This window comes from Drosophila miranda, chromosome 3, assembly GCF_003369915.1.
Source record: "Drosophila miranda strain MSH22 chromosome 3, D.miranda_PacBio2.1, whole genome shotgun sequence".
NCBI classification, from domain to species: Eukaryota; Metazoa; Arthropoda; class Insecta; order Diptera; family Drosophilidae; genus Drosophila; species Drosophila miranda.
In genome coordinates this window covers 12,692,639-12,709,766 of record NC_046676.1, presented here as the reverse complement: position 1 = coordinate 12,709,766, position 17,128 = coordinate 12,692,639, and the positions used below count along the sequence as shown (strand labels likewise).

The 17,128-nt window shown below is 42.3% G+C and overlaps 1 protein-coding gene and 1 long non-coding RNA gene across 3 annotated transcripts in view; one reads left to right on the top strand and one right to left on the bottom strand.

The window, feature by feature from the left end:
* The window catches only part of LOC117187737, an 89,582-nt gene that overhangs the window by 45,120 nt on the left and 27,334 nt on the right, over window positions 1-17,128 (bottom strand). The gene's annotated exons all lie outside the window — the stretch shown is intronic.
* Window positions 9,745-11,536, top strand: LOC108159180 (splicing factor U2AF 50 kDa subunit). The gene is made up of 2 exons (XM_017292229.2): window positions 9,745-9,841; window positions 9,906-11,536. Exons 1-2 carry the CDS (start codon window positions 9,760-9,762, stop codon window positions 11,399-11,401), a joined length of 1,578 nt encoding a protein of 525 aa, XP_017147718.1. The 5' UTR covers window positions 9,745-9,759; the 3' UTR covers window positions 11,402-11,536.

Sequence of the window (17,128 nt, the reverse complement as noted above, 5' to 3'; positions counted from 1 at the left end):
CCTGCCTGTGTTGCAAACATCTCCACAGAAATGATACAACTCTTTTTCCAGGGTATCACTGGATCCAGGCATGTCCAAATGCAGGGCAGAAATCGGCGTGGCGTTGGCGTGTATTTCCATTCGTCATGAAAACATTTTGCAATAATTTTTGCCTCTCATTCGAACAGCAGTTCCCTGTCCTTGGCCCTTTGTCGCCCTCTCTCGGCACGGCTTATCTCCACTCTCCCGTATGCGGACAGTCAGGCGGCGTGGCTGAGAGGTTAACTGGTGACAAAAGGCACCAGGAGAGAGCGAGAGAGTGCCGAAAAGGGGTGTGTGGACGTTATGTTTGCTTTTTTGTTGATTTTTCTTTGTGGAACCCCCCCCTTCGCTGCAGCGCTGCCACAATAAACTTTGCCTCCGGGCAGCGCAATCCGCAACCGCACCCGCTGCCACTTCATCCTTCCTGAGGACTTCAATCCTTTAACTCGATTTCGAGCACTCCTTCCCTGAAGCACTTTTGCCCACACCTTGGCCATAGCTGATTTGTTGGTCAGCGTTCAAGGATTTCTTCAAGTGCAGTGCCTTGCGGTGGCCGTTCCTGTTCTGCGGGCTGCGGGTTTAAAGGGCACTTCAGTTGACTTCAGTTTCCCCAGCTCCCAGCCTGATTTCCTTCAACTATCGTAGAGATATGGCGACTATCGAATAGGTAGAACAGGGCCTGCTCACAGAGGCTTTCGATTCCCTTTTCCATTGATCCGAAAATGTCACATCGTTAATGGCTCTGGAAATCCGAAAAACCGAAAAACCAAGCGAAAAAAGATGTGTGTCCTCTCTCCGTGCCGTCCATTTCCACTTCCACTTATCCCTACCCCCCAGTGGTAGCGTTTCCTCTTCTCTTTGTCCCTGGTGTTGCAGAGAGAGAGAGAGAGAGGGAGGGAGACTGGAGATATGATCGGAATTGGCACTCGGACAGTGAAATTTGTGCCTAATTTGAGACCTCAGCGGGAGGCACCGCACCTCCTGTGCCACACACATCCACATCCGCATAGACAACAAGCTCCTTTTATGGCACATCCTATTACCCGCTCTGCCGCTCTGCCGGTCTCCCGTTCATTGCACGACCCTCATTTGATGCCATGTAACATCTAAACAAAAGATTAGCTGCACTCACCAGAGGGACAGGGAGGGACGAGGAGGGACTGCCGCCGCCGCACAATGGAAATGACACGAACTGCAGTCAACGGCAGCGGCATAGAAGAGGGACGACATGTTGCACGCGCTTAATGGCAGCCAGGCAAACGAGGCAAAGAGCAATGCCGCAACGCTGCCGCCGCTGCTGCTGCAAACTGGACAAAAAAAAAACAATTGCCAACAGACGTGGAAAACGTGACCAACGAATTTTACGCACAATTTCACTTTGTGCGAAGTGGTTACCCCCTCCCCCCTTTGACAGAGAACCTTTGACAATCTCTGTCTCCCTCTCTCTCTCTGGCGGTCTCTATTCTTTCCACATTTATGGTTTGGCCTGGGCCCCCGCCGATCCTATCCTTCATATCCATTTGGGAAATCCAATTAGCCATTCGACGTCGACTCTGTGTGGCCCGTTGGACCAGGAAGCGACGATGGAGGGACTTCCTTTCGATCAGCATATGGATGAATCATTCGTGCACCTTTGGCTTTGATTTATGCAACACTTTTCCGTCCATCGTTGCGCTTTTCTGTGGAAGGGATTGGCACTTCCTTTCCTTTGCAGCGATTGTCGATAATTGCCTTCGGTCATCCGCAAAATGGAAAAACAAAAACCTGACCAAGAAAGGGGTCTGGGGGGACGGGCAGAAGGCATGGAAGTCGCTTCCCATCTCCAAGATTCACCCAACATTTCTTAAATATTAAACACTTTTAAAGTCTCCAAGAACTATCCAAAATCCGAGAGAAAAAGTAACTTTGAAGGATATATCTTTCATCTGCCCCTGCCCCAGACCAACACATGTTTCCCATTAGCCAATAGAAGACAAGAAAATGAAAATAAAAAGAGAAAAAGAAAAGTTTCACTTGTCCGTCCGTCCATCCGACCATCCGACCATCCGTTGGGGTCTCGTCTCACATTTCAGACAATGAGATGTTGCTTTTGTGTGTCTCTTGATGTTGCTGATGCTGTGGCCGTTGTTGCTGGAGTTTTTGTTGTTAATGATGATGTTGACACAACTTGTTAACAGAATAATTTATGCGACACCGACTGTCGCACTGCCGCACTGCCGCACTGGCAGGACTGTCACCGGCCCGGCCACCGGCCCTGGTCGAATGCCTTAAAACTTGGCGGCAGGGGAATCTATTGCATATTTAATGTTGCCACACGGCTAGAATGGCATTATATCCTACGTTCCCGGATACGCGTGCTGAAACTGGAGATCAAATTAAGCGCCAGAGCCCCCAAACCCCACCAGAGCCAGAGCCAGATGGACGACTGCCAGCAGACTTTCCGGGCAGTGTTTCCTTTTTTTTTTCTTTCTATCATTTGTCAATGTCGCCTCTTCGCCGATTTTTAGGAAAGCTACAGATTCATGGAGAGACATACTATAGTGCCCCCCTCCTCCCCCCTTTGAGCCACCTCGGATTCCAGAGAGTGTAAAAAATGATAAACGCATTCGCTTATGATGTGTAGAGCCATCATAAATCATACTCTGGCGAGTGTGGTACTGCCACACGGAGGCACTGAAGCACTGAAGCACTGAGGCCACACTGCCGCAAATTTGTGCCTTGGCCAAGAGATCATGAGGTCACACAGCAGCTAGATAGATATTCCTGTTGTACTCGGTGCAGAGGTTGCCACGCGACAGCGTTTAGACAAACAAGTGTCGCTTTTTCGGATGATGGACAGACTGGAGACTGGAGACTGGAGACCGGAGACAAGAGTCCTGTCCAGTCCAGTCCTGTCCAGTCCAGTCCACTCCGCACAGGAGAAACTATCTGCCACACAGACCCTGATGCATGTGCCTGTCTGTTGGCGTTTCCAGGTCAAAGTGGAAGTTCTTTAGCTGAGTGAAAGGGAAAATGTGAGTGAAATTTGATGGATGGCTAGCCCCGCAGCAGCAGTAGAGAGAGACAGAGAGAGACAAAGATCAAACTATTGCAATTTTCTTTGAACTTTAAGAAAGATTTTTTGGGTTTTATTCCTAATCCTTTCAAAGATTTGGTTATATTTACTTAAAGCTTTCGCTAAGCATTTCCAGAAAAATTAAGAAAACTGCAGCGTTGGAGCCCCCCATCGATTCGGTGGGATTCAGGACTCGCTTCGTTCATTATGAATACGGTGTGGATTCATGGAGGGCTCAAAAAAGCTAAAAACTTACTGAATATCTACAATATTTTTGACGTAAATTCTTTACCAAATTCCGTGGTAATAAAATTAAAAAATTCTACCATTAGCCGTGATTCCGTCCAAGCATCTGGGAATTTGTTTAGGATGGCTAAAGCGTCTTTTTGGAAAACATTTTATATCAAGAATCATTTTTCTTACGGGAAAACCTGTCAATAAAAATACCAATAATGGTATTATTATAATACTATAATATATATATATTATAATACCAATAATACTAAAAAGAATACCGAAAAAGTAAACCTTAGCTTTGTTTTAAACAAATTTTCAGATAAAAGTTAATGAAATATATAAATATATATAAAAACGGAAATCTGTTTTTGTTTTTGTTATTTTTATTGTATTTGAATTTTCTTTCAATGCTTTAATTATCTCTACAATTTGAAAAATAATTTAAAAGGATTTCTTGCCACTAAGGATAAGTATTTCTTGCCCCAAGTATCTTATAGAAATATCTTCCCTCAGACCTTAATCTTTATCCCTCAGAATTTCATTTGAGCCCCTAATTAAATTTCTAGAAGAAAAAAAAAATAAAAAATAGTTCCGTTTTGTGGCACAATCGATGGAAATGTCGTCTCAAAAAGGGCGGCTGGGGGTTGGCGAGGGGGGGCTTCTAATAATGTGTTCAGCATGTCACTGAAAAGGGAGGGGGTGCTAAGCTTAAAGTAAACAATGGAAGGGTCAATCCTCCTATTCCTTCTCCCACTCCTTGGCCACCCCCTGATCGGCCGCCACTTATGAAATTGAATGCAAACAAAACGAGTGTTCGACTCGTTGACACTGCTCGTATCGCCACCCCCCATCTCCCCCTGCCATTCTGCATAGCCCCTCCCCCCCTGCCCCCACCGCCTAGCCGTCTGGTATATCGGAGGGGCGCCAGGCAGGCAATTAACGTTGCGATTGTCATAAATTTCACAGCACAACCAATGCACAGAGAGATTATTAAACATTCATTAAATAAATTACACCAGAAAATGCATAAATTCTGAATTGATTTTGAATGCAAGCCCCGTCCCCCCCCTTTCCCCGAAGGCGGAACAAAAGCTAGGGGAATCTGGATGGGCGGCGGGGAAAGGGGAAAGGGGAATGAGGAATGGCCATGGGGCGGAAAAACATAAACATAAATTCCTGCAGTTCAGGGCAAAGCGAGTCTTGCATTGAAATCAATTTCAGAAAAGCGTTCAAGGGTTAAGTCTTGGTCAGTGAAGGGGGGGTGTGGGGGCTGAAGCATTCTAGGGTTAAGTTTAAGACACCAGAAGGGAAGAGGGGTGAAAGACACAGCAAATAAATTTTGTAAATGCAACAAAACTTCGGAGGCGAGACACTGAAGTGGAAAACCCCCAACCAGGGAGGGTGAGGGGCATGTACAGATTTTATGGCATTTGTGGCTTGTCGTCGGACAGGGGTTGCAGCAGCAGTTGCAGCAGAATGTAGCTCTAAGCAAAGCATAACAAGCAAATCGAATAGTTATTGCGGCAGCCATCAAAAGGGGGCAAAGAGAAAGCGATAGAGAGAGAGAAAATCTCTTAATCTCTGAGATTTTTGCTTTGTATTTGAAAAGATAATAGATAATTGATAATACTAACATCAAGGGGAATGCTTTTGACTTTCGAAAGCCTTAAGGAAACGAAAGTGCACGCCCAAGACTATTGTTGAACAAATGAACATTTAGAATGTTGGATCTTCTATCGACCAAGGGCCTTGGAGGCGCTGCTTTAGATGTGATTCGATTACAGCCAACTGCAGCTCTGAAAATCATTAGAAATTCCCTTTTTCCACCCACCAAACGAGAAGGACAGACAGCAAGCAAGTATCTATTCCGAAAAGGCGGAGAGGGAGAGCGCGAGAGTCAGTATTTTTCGTTGGTATTAATTCGGAAACAAAAAAACAAGAAGCACCAAGTGAATGTCAACGTCCTCGCCCACGTCCTCCCACTGTCCTGCCCACTCCTCGCTCCCCCCATAAAAAAAAAAAAAGCCAGACCCAACAGAGTTTATATAAATATATATATACACATATATATAGTGTAGTATATATGTATAAATATTTGATGGCATTGCTGACAATTTATGATGCAAATTCCTCACCCAAAAACTCAAGAATGACAGAGGATGCGACACACACACAGTTGCACGGGGTGGGGGGGTGGGGGTGTAGGGACGACAAATTGTCGAGAAATTGCATAAAAATACAAAAGAAAGAGAGAGAGAGCGAGAGAAAAAAAGAAACTGCACACACAAATTGTAATGCTGAAAAATCTGTAATCTCAAGTAGTTGCGGGTGCACTCGAAAGATATTTATGGATGGTGGGGGGTACCAGGGGACAAGGAATCATACAAAAACAAATAAAACGGGACTGAAGCAATGCAAAAACATGAAAAGATCCTGCGGTTTTTTGGATTCGAAGATGCAATACCCTAGGAAGTGCATTCAAAGCTGGGACAAAAATATCAGGGATTCTTGAAGTATTACAATTTTCCGGAAATAATAAACAGAATTTTTCAAAAAATTATAAAGAATTAAGAATTATATTTAATTAAAAAAGTTATTTAAAAATATTTAATGAATTAAATACAAAATAATTAAATTTTTGTATTTTCGAAACTAATAAAAAATAAATAATTTTTTTATTTTAATAATAATTGTTTAAAAATTTATTTAATAATTTTCAATCATAGAAAAAATATATATTTTTATTTTAAAAATTAGTAGAATGATTTGTTTTATTTTTTTTTTATTTTAAAAATTATTAGAATGATTTATTTTATTTTTTATTTTCAAAATCGTTAAAAAAGAATTTATTTTTTATTTAAAAAACTAATAAAAATTCATAATTTTTATATTTTACTTGTTTTAATTATAAACAAATAATAAAGTCTTTTGATCTAATAATTATTAAAAGGTAATAGATTTTTTTTCAAAATTTTAAAAAGTTTATAAATTGTAAAGCCTTGGTCTTATTATTATTTTATTAATGTATATTTATATTTATAATATATTTTCCCCCAAAAATAGCAATAATTATTGTGCCTAAAGGAGGTCCCTTATACATATGCTGCTTCTTTCCCGCTCTCTTCCTGCCATTCCGCCACATACCCATTTACAGGGTAGCCAAAAAATCAGCTTAAATGCAGGCCAACGGCCACAAAAATTGCATGCAAAAATATTCAGTGTGTGTTATTTTTATTCCCCCCCCCCCCCCCCACATTTATGGGTTTTTGTTTTTGTTTTTATGTATTTTTGTTTTTCTGTTGATGCATCAGAAAATAAATTGAAATATTTCTCTGTTGACAAAAGCAAACGGAGAGCCACAGTTTTTGTTGTTTTAGATGTTTTTTTGTTGCTGCTGCCTGCTGCCATTCGATGATTTATTTAATTTACTAAAACTAACACAAAATATTTGATTGGAGTGGAACAGAACAGAACAGAACAGAATACTCTACGCATTTGATAATAAAATCACGTTCACGCGCTTACGGCCACAAATCAATTGGTGGCTAGTGTTCCCTCCCCTCCCCTCTCTAACGAGTGGGTAACCACCAAAAAGTGAATCAAACCTAAACTTGATTATACAAAATTATTCCTATTTTTTTTCCCATACGACACACGGTCGAATCTTTTTTGGGGACCCAAATTCGTGGAACTCTCTCCCTCTCACTCGTTCATTTTTCACCCCACAAATCAGGGTTTTTAGCCAGCCTCGGGGTTCGTCGGTCAATATCAATCTGTCCCCACAGATTCATTTTGGGACTGTCCGTTCCGTTATGTTCTGTCAATCCCTTTCAACGTGTGCGGTCACATTATCCCCTGCCCCTGCCCCTGCCCCTGCCCCATCCTGACCCATTTATACCCTCCATTCCCCCCCTTATCCTGTGCCCTTTTCCTGTTTAATATGCCACATCATTTCAGCAACGAAAACAAACTGTTTTTGTAGCATAATATTTATGGGCATTCAAAATAAATAAATATTTCCCCACCGCCACGAATTTTTGCAATTTTCAATAGTGGCTGTGGCGCCATCTGTTGGTCAACCGCAACAAAGAGTAGGTCTATATTCCAGGGGCGGTTGGGGGGGGGGGGGGTATATCATTAATGGCACTGAAATACGAGCCATTCAGTCGCCATGAAGTGTGATTCGTGCGAAACGAATGAATCATAGAAATCCTGTCGAGGGTGGATTGGCTGATGGATTGACAGGGGGAGGGGGGGAATGTGTGGCGCTTGATCGCATTTCAACAGATGCAGAATTATATTATATAAACGTATATTAAGGGAATTTAAGGAATTTTCTATACAAAAACATATTTTACAAACGAAAGTGTCAAAATTCCTGCAGAATTCCAGAAATATCTCACAATAGTCAGGAAAATATTTAAGCAAAGTAGTTTCAAAGGGATTTGGTAATCTATAGATTGGCCCTGGCATGGACATACATAAAATATAGCTTTTTTAATATTTTTTTTTCATGGGAAAATTCAATCAACAATGTTACTTACTTTCTTTTAAAGATATATTTAATTTCTTCAAATTGTTCAGAAAGATCTGCTGTAAGAAAGGGGATTCTTATATTAAATATATCCAATAAGAACTAAATATATAATCTCCTTCTATATGTATGAATAGTATGTAAAATCCCATAGGAAAATTTTGTAATAGAGCCAAAAAATTCTTTAAACCCAAGAATCAGATATCGATGCATTTATTCCCATAAAATATTTCAACTTTGGCCTTTGGAAATAGCTCTGGAAAGCTATGGTCACACTTATTCTCAGTGAAAGGTATTTTCAAACTCTTTTAGTGTTGCAAAACTTTCTCCTGCGGTTCGAAGAGAAAGTGCTTGCTCAAAACACTTTCTCTCTAGTGCTGTACAACTTTTCCCAACACTGATCGAGAGAGTTTTTTGCATATACTTTTTCTTTATTATTTTTATTGTTATTTTTGCTGTTTATTATAATTTGTAATATTATTTTTATATATTATAATTTGTATTTGTATTTCTTATTTATATTTATTATTATTATTTATTATTATTTTCTATTATTTTTATTTGTTATTATAATTTATTATTTTTGTTTATTATTTATTATTTTTATTTAATTTTTACTATTATTTTTATTTTATTTTTCCTTTTTGAACTGATTTTCCCTTTCGGTCAAAAACCCCCAACAATCTGCCGCACAATCTGTTATGAATTTTTATTGAGCTGTTGAGAAAAAATAATTTATCGCCCTCGCTGATGGGATGGCTTGTTGCATTCCTCAAATGATGAGAACCGATCGAAAAACGTTCAGAATATTTTTTTTGGGGCATGTGGCTGTAGTAGGGTTACCTCATCATCAGCCTTATGGAATCGAATGGAAGGTGGAAGGTGGAAGGAGGTGGGAGAGCATTCACTGCCTGAATTTAAATGGACAAATTAATTGCGTTTGTCAGTGTCTGCGTGGTGTCTGTGTGTGTGGACAGGTTCTGGCCATTGGCCAACAAAAAGGGCCAGCCAAAATCCAACAAATGAACAACAAATTAATTGGTTTTTGGACACTGGCGATGAAATATATTTAATTTGGAGACTTAATGCCGGACAGAGATTGCATTTGCATGAAGAAGATCCTCCCCGTAGATCGTCTCTGTGTGTGTGTGCGCCATCAAATAACCATTAAACGGTAGACCATTATCCTGAAAGGATCGCAGGCCATTTATCCGTTGAATGGTGATTGAGTATCGCCTTGAGGGACATAAATTATCGCACGGAGGGTGCCTGCCTGGTGGAAGGTAGACAACAACAAAAATCTATAAAGAATTCCCCGATCGATCCCCACTTCATTATGCCAGATCCTGCTTTGGGTTGACAGTTTTATTGTGTCGCCTTTATGGGAATTAATTGAGTCGCTCGAATCGGAGGATCCCAAATGAAGTTGTGTCTTTCCATGGAATGTCGCTGGTGCTCTCCCTTCTGCGCCCCCCTGGGGCAAGATGGACCACACATTGCGACAACCAACATTCGTTCTTTCTCTCTAATAAATTGGCTATTTTCGTGCCACGCCTGCGGGTGAGAGCCGATTGCCAATTAATTATAATTGATTAGCGGATATTAAATGGAATTATGAAAACGATGAAGCGATGAAAACGATGATGAAACACTAATGATGATGATTATTCGATCGAAAAGCACCCGCAGATACGTTTCGGGGATATGCATAGATATTTCCATACCAAAAAAAAAAAGACTTAATTGTCGCCTAAATTGGTCAAAGGTATTTCTTAATCGATTTTCTAGAGAAAAATACCTTAGATTTGGGTTTTAATTAACCCTGCCGGTGCACCTGCCCCCTGCCGCTGTCAGCTACAACTCTAGGGGGCGGCCTGCCCGGTCAGCACTTCGCAACCCTGTCTCCCTGTCTATGGGGGAAAGTGCCAATCATTGTGAAAGCTGTCAACGCGAAAAAATTAACAAGGAAAGTGAACTCTTGCGCTGTTTTAGGAGTAAGACTTTCATCGTTTTTCCCGCACGTATTTCCCCCTTAAAAACAACCCGTGTGTTTTCCAGCGAGAGAGATATCAATGGGTGGTGATCGGAAAATGGAAAAGCGCCTCTCGCACCGCTATCGAAGTGGCAGCAAATCCGGCTACACACGTCCCCGATCCATGAGTCGTTCCCGCTCTAAAGATCGCTCCCGCTCCCACTACCGTTCCCGTTCCCGTTCCCGCTCCCGCTCCCGTTCGCGTGGCACCCGTTCGAGTGGCATGGACAGAAAATCCCTTCGCCGCCACGGCCCCAGCCTGTGGGATGTGCCGCCCAAGGGCTATGCCCACGTGACGCCCATGCAGTACAAGGCCATGCAGGCCAGTGGCCAGATCACGGCGCGCATCCAGTCGGACACGCAGCCGACGGCGGACACGGCGGCCATTGCGATGGTGACGCGCCAGGCGCGTCGCCTCTACGTGGGCAACATACCGTTCGGCGTCACCAAGGACGACATCATGGCCTTCTTCAACCAGCAGTTCCTGCTGCTCGGCGACGACTGCGGCGGCCAGCTCTCCCTCGACGGGAAGGCGGTGCTGTCCTGCCAGGCGAATCTCGAGAAGAACTTCGCCTTCATCGAGTTCCGTTCGATGCGGGAGGCCACCCAGGCGACCAAATTCGATGGCATCTCGTTCCGTGGCCAGGTGCTGAAGATCCGACGGCCCCACGACTACCATTCGGTGGGTTCCATTGGCGCTGCCGCTGGCGCTGGCAGCATCCCAGTTGCCGTCGGAGGCAGTCCTTCATCGGTGGCCGCCAAGGCCCGGTCGTCCTCAGCGGACACTGGGACCCTGGGCAGCCAGGCGATCTCCAATGTCGTTCCGGACTCGCCGAACAAGCTCTACATGGGGGGCCTGCCCACGTGCCTGAACGAGAAGCAGATCAAGGAGCTGCTGCTGTCGTTCGGCCAGCTGCGGGGCTTCAATCTGGTCAAGGACCCGAGCACAACGCTCAGCAAGGGGTACGCCTTCTTCGAGTACGTCGATTCAATGCTCACGGAACAGGTGATGGCCAACCTGAACGGCATGCAGCTCGGGGACCGCCGTCTGGTCGTCCAGCGCTCGATACCCAGCGGCCGGCACGCGGGCACCCAGAAGATCCCCATCCAAGTGCCCGGCCTGGTGGCCACATCCCTCACGGGCTCCACGTCGGGCCTGAACAATGCCACTCAGGTGCTGTGCCTCCTCAATATGGTGCTGCCGGAGGAGCTGCTGGACAACGAGGAGTACGAGGACATTCGCAACGACATCGAGCAGGAGTGCAGAAAGTACGGCAAGGTTCTTAGCCTCAAGATACCACGCCCCCAAGCCAGTGGTTGGAAAGGGGAAGGAGGAGGAGGAGGAGGCGGGGGAGGGGACTCTGCCACTCACCCCAAGGGCTGCGGCAGGGTGTACGTCCACTTCGGGACCATCGAGGACAGCGAGAGGACTCTGGGCGCCCTGAGTGGCCGCAAGTTCAGCGGCCGCATTGTCATTGGTTCCTTCTTCGATCGCGACAAGTATTTGTCGGAGGATTTTTAATGAATTTCCATTGGATTTCCATTTTGAATGCAATTTTTGATCTCAAATAAAGGCTACGGTTCGGCTATGTTCGGTTTGGGGTACGATTTGTGTAATTCAAGGCCTTAATTCCATTCCCATTCCAGTCTTTTCTGCCTTTCTACAGATAAATAAACAAGTTGCCGTAATCTGAAAAGCCTTTAGACCTGTCAGAAATCGTGGTATCTGTGCGAATGTTCGTATCTTTTGCGCTGAAAGTCATGCTTTAAGGGATTTAATCCCCTCAGAGACGATACCAGAGATAAGTCCATACCCCTCTCTCTCTTTCGCTGTGAGCACTCTCCCCTCTCTTTCGCTGTGAGCACTCTCCCCTCTCTTTCGCTGAGAACTCTCATCTGCTGCCCAAGAAATCGCTTCAAAAATATCTCTGGAAGGATACGCCTTTCGTTTTGGGATTCAATTAGGGAAACCGACTTAACGCTGCAATCCTTAAAGCTCTGGGGAGTCACCGCCGCCGCCTCCTTCTGGGCCCGGCTTTTGCTTAATTAAAATTTTAAACCTTGCGCCTTATCGCGTTGGCATTTCTCACAGCAGATTCACACCTACCCAAAGCCCCTCGCCGCCGCCCTCCTCTGCCTCTGCCTTCGATTGGTACCTGAAACCTGAAACTCCAAAGTCAATCTCATTACGGAGTTAAGATCCCACAGAGCCTGGACCCAGGGCCGCCTTCTTCAATGGCAGAAGCTTCTTCATCGTCTTCTTATCTCTCGCTGAACGGCGGTTGCATTTTTCTCAGGTTTCAGACAGACAGACGGACAGACAGACAGAGAGGAGTGCCTTCCGATGTATGTACAATGTACCCTTTGAGGGTTTCTCTTATCTTTTAGCTTTTGGTCATTTGCCGGACACCCGACAGGCGATCATCAATAATGAAATGCTTGCCACAGCCACAGTCCCGGTGGAGAGGAACAACAAACGATTTATCTCAGTGGAGAAACGACTAAACGCTTTATCGAAAGGTACCTCGCCTCGCTCCTCGCTCCTCTCTCCTCTCTCCCTCTCAAATCAATTCAACGCCTTTGGATAATGTCATTTACCAGAGGAGAGGCTGCCACACCACCTCCCCTCCCCTCTAGCTCTAGAAAGAAAAAAAACTTCTTTCGATGCCGCTCTGTCGCTCCGGCTGTCCCATGAAAATCAATGCCCTGCTGCTGCTGCTGCCTCCTCGATGGGTAATTAATAAACGCCCATAAAGATACAGCGGATACAATAAAAATTCCATCGATGGATCAGAGCGAGAGAGAGAGAACCCTGAGAGAGAGAGAGAAGAAAAAGGGTTTCTTTTGATTTTTGTTTGTAAATTTTTATGATCTGTGCCACACAAAAGCGGGGGATTAACTGGATTGAGTGCCCATTCGTCCAGATTCAACATCTTCTATTCCCCCTCCCTTCTCCCCCTCCTGCATCTTCTGGTCAAACAACTTCTCTTTCGATTTGTATCCGAGGTTAGGGTTTAGGGCCCTACCCCCTGCCCCCCGCCCCCCTCGGGATATGTTAGGTAATCGAAATTAAGAAATCAAATCCACAGTTGAGTGAACTCCTCTCTCTGTCTCTCTCTCTATCCGTCCCTTTCCTTTGCTTTGGGGTTACCATTCTCTATGCATTTTTAATTGCATTTCACATCATTTCATTTGATTTCATTTGAATATGATGTAGTAGATAATTATATGGGCAGGCTACCGCCCCGAGGCAACGCCTTCCTCCTCCTCCTCCTCCTCCTCCTCCTCCTCCTCCTCCTCCTCCTCCTCCTCCTCCTCCTCCTCCTCCTCCTCCTCCTCCTCCTCCTCCTCCTCGATGATGTCTCTATTTAAGAGCCCCAGAAGCTTGTTCTCTCCTTATCCATATCCATCAATTGATTTGTGGAAGCCATCTCTGAGAAAGGGTTAGGAGAAGCGGGAGGGAGCGCTATCCGAACTTTAATTAGTAAAATCTTTAGGTGTTTTCCCGGCCCCCACTAATGATAGTTTAGGTGCAGAAGCCGCCTATAAATTGGCCAGAGATCTTGTTCTTCGATTTCTATCGCCCTCTAATGATATCTAGATACAAAATTTGTTCTTCCGCTAATGATATCCCAGAGATATGCATCTGGAAATCTCCCACAATTTGTACACAACTTTTAATGAAGATCTATCCATGAATATATTGGAGATTAAAGACCAACAAAAAATCCTAATGAACTTTATTCAAATACGAGCTCTGCAAAATTTCAATCTTTAAAAACGGGTAAAAAAAACGTTCCGTTGGATGAGCGGGGAATTTCGGGTTTAATTAATAAAACAGAACCCCCCCTCGGGCTACACACACTTCCAAGAACCTGTTGCTTCGCATTTTTATAGCCCAAAATTGAAATCACATTTTCGCATCACAAAATAAAAGAAACAACAACAAAAAAGGCACATGTAAAATACACAAATATTATTCTGCAATTCATGGGAAATTTCGTCTATACCCTCAAGGATGTATTTTTCTTTTGGTATCTACATGATATAGTCATCCCATTCGGAACCAAATTGAAAAATAAATACTATAAACTTATGATTCCGTTATTTGAGAAAACAAAAGAGTTTTCTCGCACAAAGACTGTGTTTATTTATTTTAACTAAATTTTTTTATTTTAATTAATTTTATTTATTTTAATGAAATTACTTTATTTTAATTCATTGTATTTATTATACTTTTATTTATTACACTTACTAATTATTAACATTTTTATTTCATATTAATTTACCTTTTATTTAATTATATATATTTTTTTAATTATCTTTATTTGTATTTAATTTTATTTTTTTTTTAATTTTTTTTTTTTTATTTAATTTGGTTTTATTTGATTTATTTTTATTTTTTTACTTATGTTTTTAATTTAATATATTTTAATTTTATTTTATTTAATTTTATTTATTTTAATTAATTTCATTTATTTTAATTACATTTGTTTATTTTAATTAATTTTATTTATTATCACTAACTAATTATTAAAATTTGTATTTCATATTATTTTACCTTTTATTTTTTTAATTACATATATTTATTTTTGCTTAATATTTCTTTTTTATTCATTTTATTATTTTTATTTAATTTTTCTTTAAATTTGTTTTATTTATTTATATTTTTTTTTATTTGTAATTTTTAATTTTATTATATTTAATATTTTTATATTTATTTTAATCTTATTTTATTAGTGATACGTTTATGTAAAAAATGAATATAAAATATAGATAATTTGTTTCCGCAAGAGCGCCAAGATATTCCCCCAAAAATAATTCTCTATGGCATAGCTCGAAAGATACGTTCGTCCTTCCTCTAATAATCATAACACCCACACACTGCGAAGGAAAAGGGTATGCAAAAACAAATTTCCGCCAAAAATTTCAACTCAATTTAATGTGAAAAAACAGGGTTTTAGGGTTTTAAGGGGGTTAGGACTGTGTGGGGGGGTGGGGTATGCCACTCTTCCTTCCTTCCTTCTTCTCCAATTTCACTGTTCCGCGTCGCTACGTTAATGGCAGTGCAATTAATTCGAGCAAATCGTCTGTGAACCCTTTTTATGGCCTCTAAGAGCATGCCCCACGCCCCCGTCCACCACCACTGGTTCACACAGCCACCACAGTCTTTGTCTTTCTCTGTCTCTATCACTACGTACTGCTGTCTCTTTCTCAAATACAAATTCATTAAACAACATCAATCCCGCTTACCATTCGTCGCCCATCCATCCGCTGAAGAAAGAGCTTTGTTTCGCTTTAAAAACTTTTTTTAAATATAAATTAAAATTAACAAAAAAAAAATCTAAATAAAATAAAGTGTTGAAAATGTGTCAAGGTTAGTTGAAAAAAATAATAAGTGTAGAAAGCTGGTAGAATAGTAAATTGGTAGCCAGATCGTTTGAGCCGACGAACGAGTTGCGTATTACCCATAAGTGAAAGGATACAATCGCATGGAAAGCCTCTGTGCGCCTCACATGCATAGTATATGTAATGTAGATGCCAAATATTCCAATATTATGAGCCAAAACACAACCAGTGGTAGTTGAAACAGTTTTTCTAGTAGTTCATTCCGTTCAAGTATTTTCTCTGGCTGCTAGTTCCAATTGAAAGACACTCTTTTCTATTCATTTCAGCCTTGGCAATGCCCGTTTAATTTATTATCCTCCTTTAAGGGCCCTTAACCCGTGAACTGGTTCTCAATGCATTGAAAGAGCGATAGAAAAGAACCTCAACCCATTAGCGGGATCCGTAGCTCGATTGAACACATTGTTAGATGATTATTCCACTGATCCATTACACAGGCCATTTGTCTTGGCCAAGGAGTCGCCCTTTCGCCTCTCGAGACAATTCTCGAACAAATCCCGGTTCGAAGAACCCATTTCAGGCAGGAGGCACCCTACAGCGGGAACAAAAGGTAAACGAAAGATGGAAAACGAGAGAGAGGCAGGGAAAACTGTGTCCAACTGAATGGAGTTTTTTCCGAGCAGCGAACGCGAAATAACCTGCGACCTGCGACCCGTGAGCGCATTTAATGAGGGTCATAAAATCAAGCGCCAGGCCTGGAAAAACCAGAACCAGAAGCAGATGAACCCAATCCAACTCCAGACAGAAAAAAGTGTGCAACCCGAACAGAATTCTGGGCTCAGGGCGCGTAACAGGTGCGATGTCTGTCTGGCGATGAAATTCGAATGCAGATTATGGCTAGGTAGCCGAAAAAGGACACATTAAGGACGACATTTCTGTTAGAGTTTTACCAGTTTTCCGGCTTTGATATTCCGCCAGAGAACCCAGAGCGCACTCATTGAATCGTTTGTGTTTTTTTGGGAATTAGAGCCTCAAGATTTCGAGATTTCTTTTGTGTTGTGTATTCCTATGCAAATGCCTGGGCGTGTCAACTTCTGACCCCAAAGTAAGGCATAATCCAAGAAAATACAAAAAAAAAAACAAAACAAAAAAACCCTCCTGGAACCCAGAAGCAGCGGACGGACGGATGGACGGACGGATGATGCGGCGGCACAACAATAGGTGGGAGAGAGAGAGAGATGGAAATGCAGAGAGAAAAAAACACACACAATTTAAGCTGCCTGAAATGCTCGACTTTCGACTCCCCTCCCCTACCCTCCCCGCCCCTCTACTCCGCCACAATCCAAACTAAATGTCTGACTTAATTTTGTTGTTCTACTGTCGAGGCGGGCAACTCAGGAGTCAGGACTCGGCACTCAAACTGTTCCACTCTTATGCACTGAGAGAAAGTAGATCGAGGATTATATTCAGATGGAATGGTATTTATTTCACATTTAAATGGCTTATAAAATTATAGAATAATCAGGGAATTAGACTTTATTTTGTATGGCCTAAAATATAATTCTTATTTAATTTAAACAGGGAATTTATGCACCAAATTGTTGCATTTTAAATATTTATTTTATGAAATTTTTGTTCAATTGATAATCTTTTGATTTCAGGCCAGAGATACGATGCCTGGCTGTCCTCTTCTGATCTTATCCTTGCATTCTCTCATATTTCTTTTGTCATTTGCTGCGTTGCCTCTTCCCTCCACAGAGTTCTTGTATATCTCCATTCGCCCATCTATAGAAATGTATATTTTTGTGTATAGTTCGTTGACCTTTCCACCGTCTATTCAGGGGTGTAGCCTCCCCCTGCCCTCAAAAAAATCCTGTTTTGTGCCGTGTAATGGACCCATCCG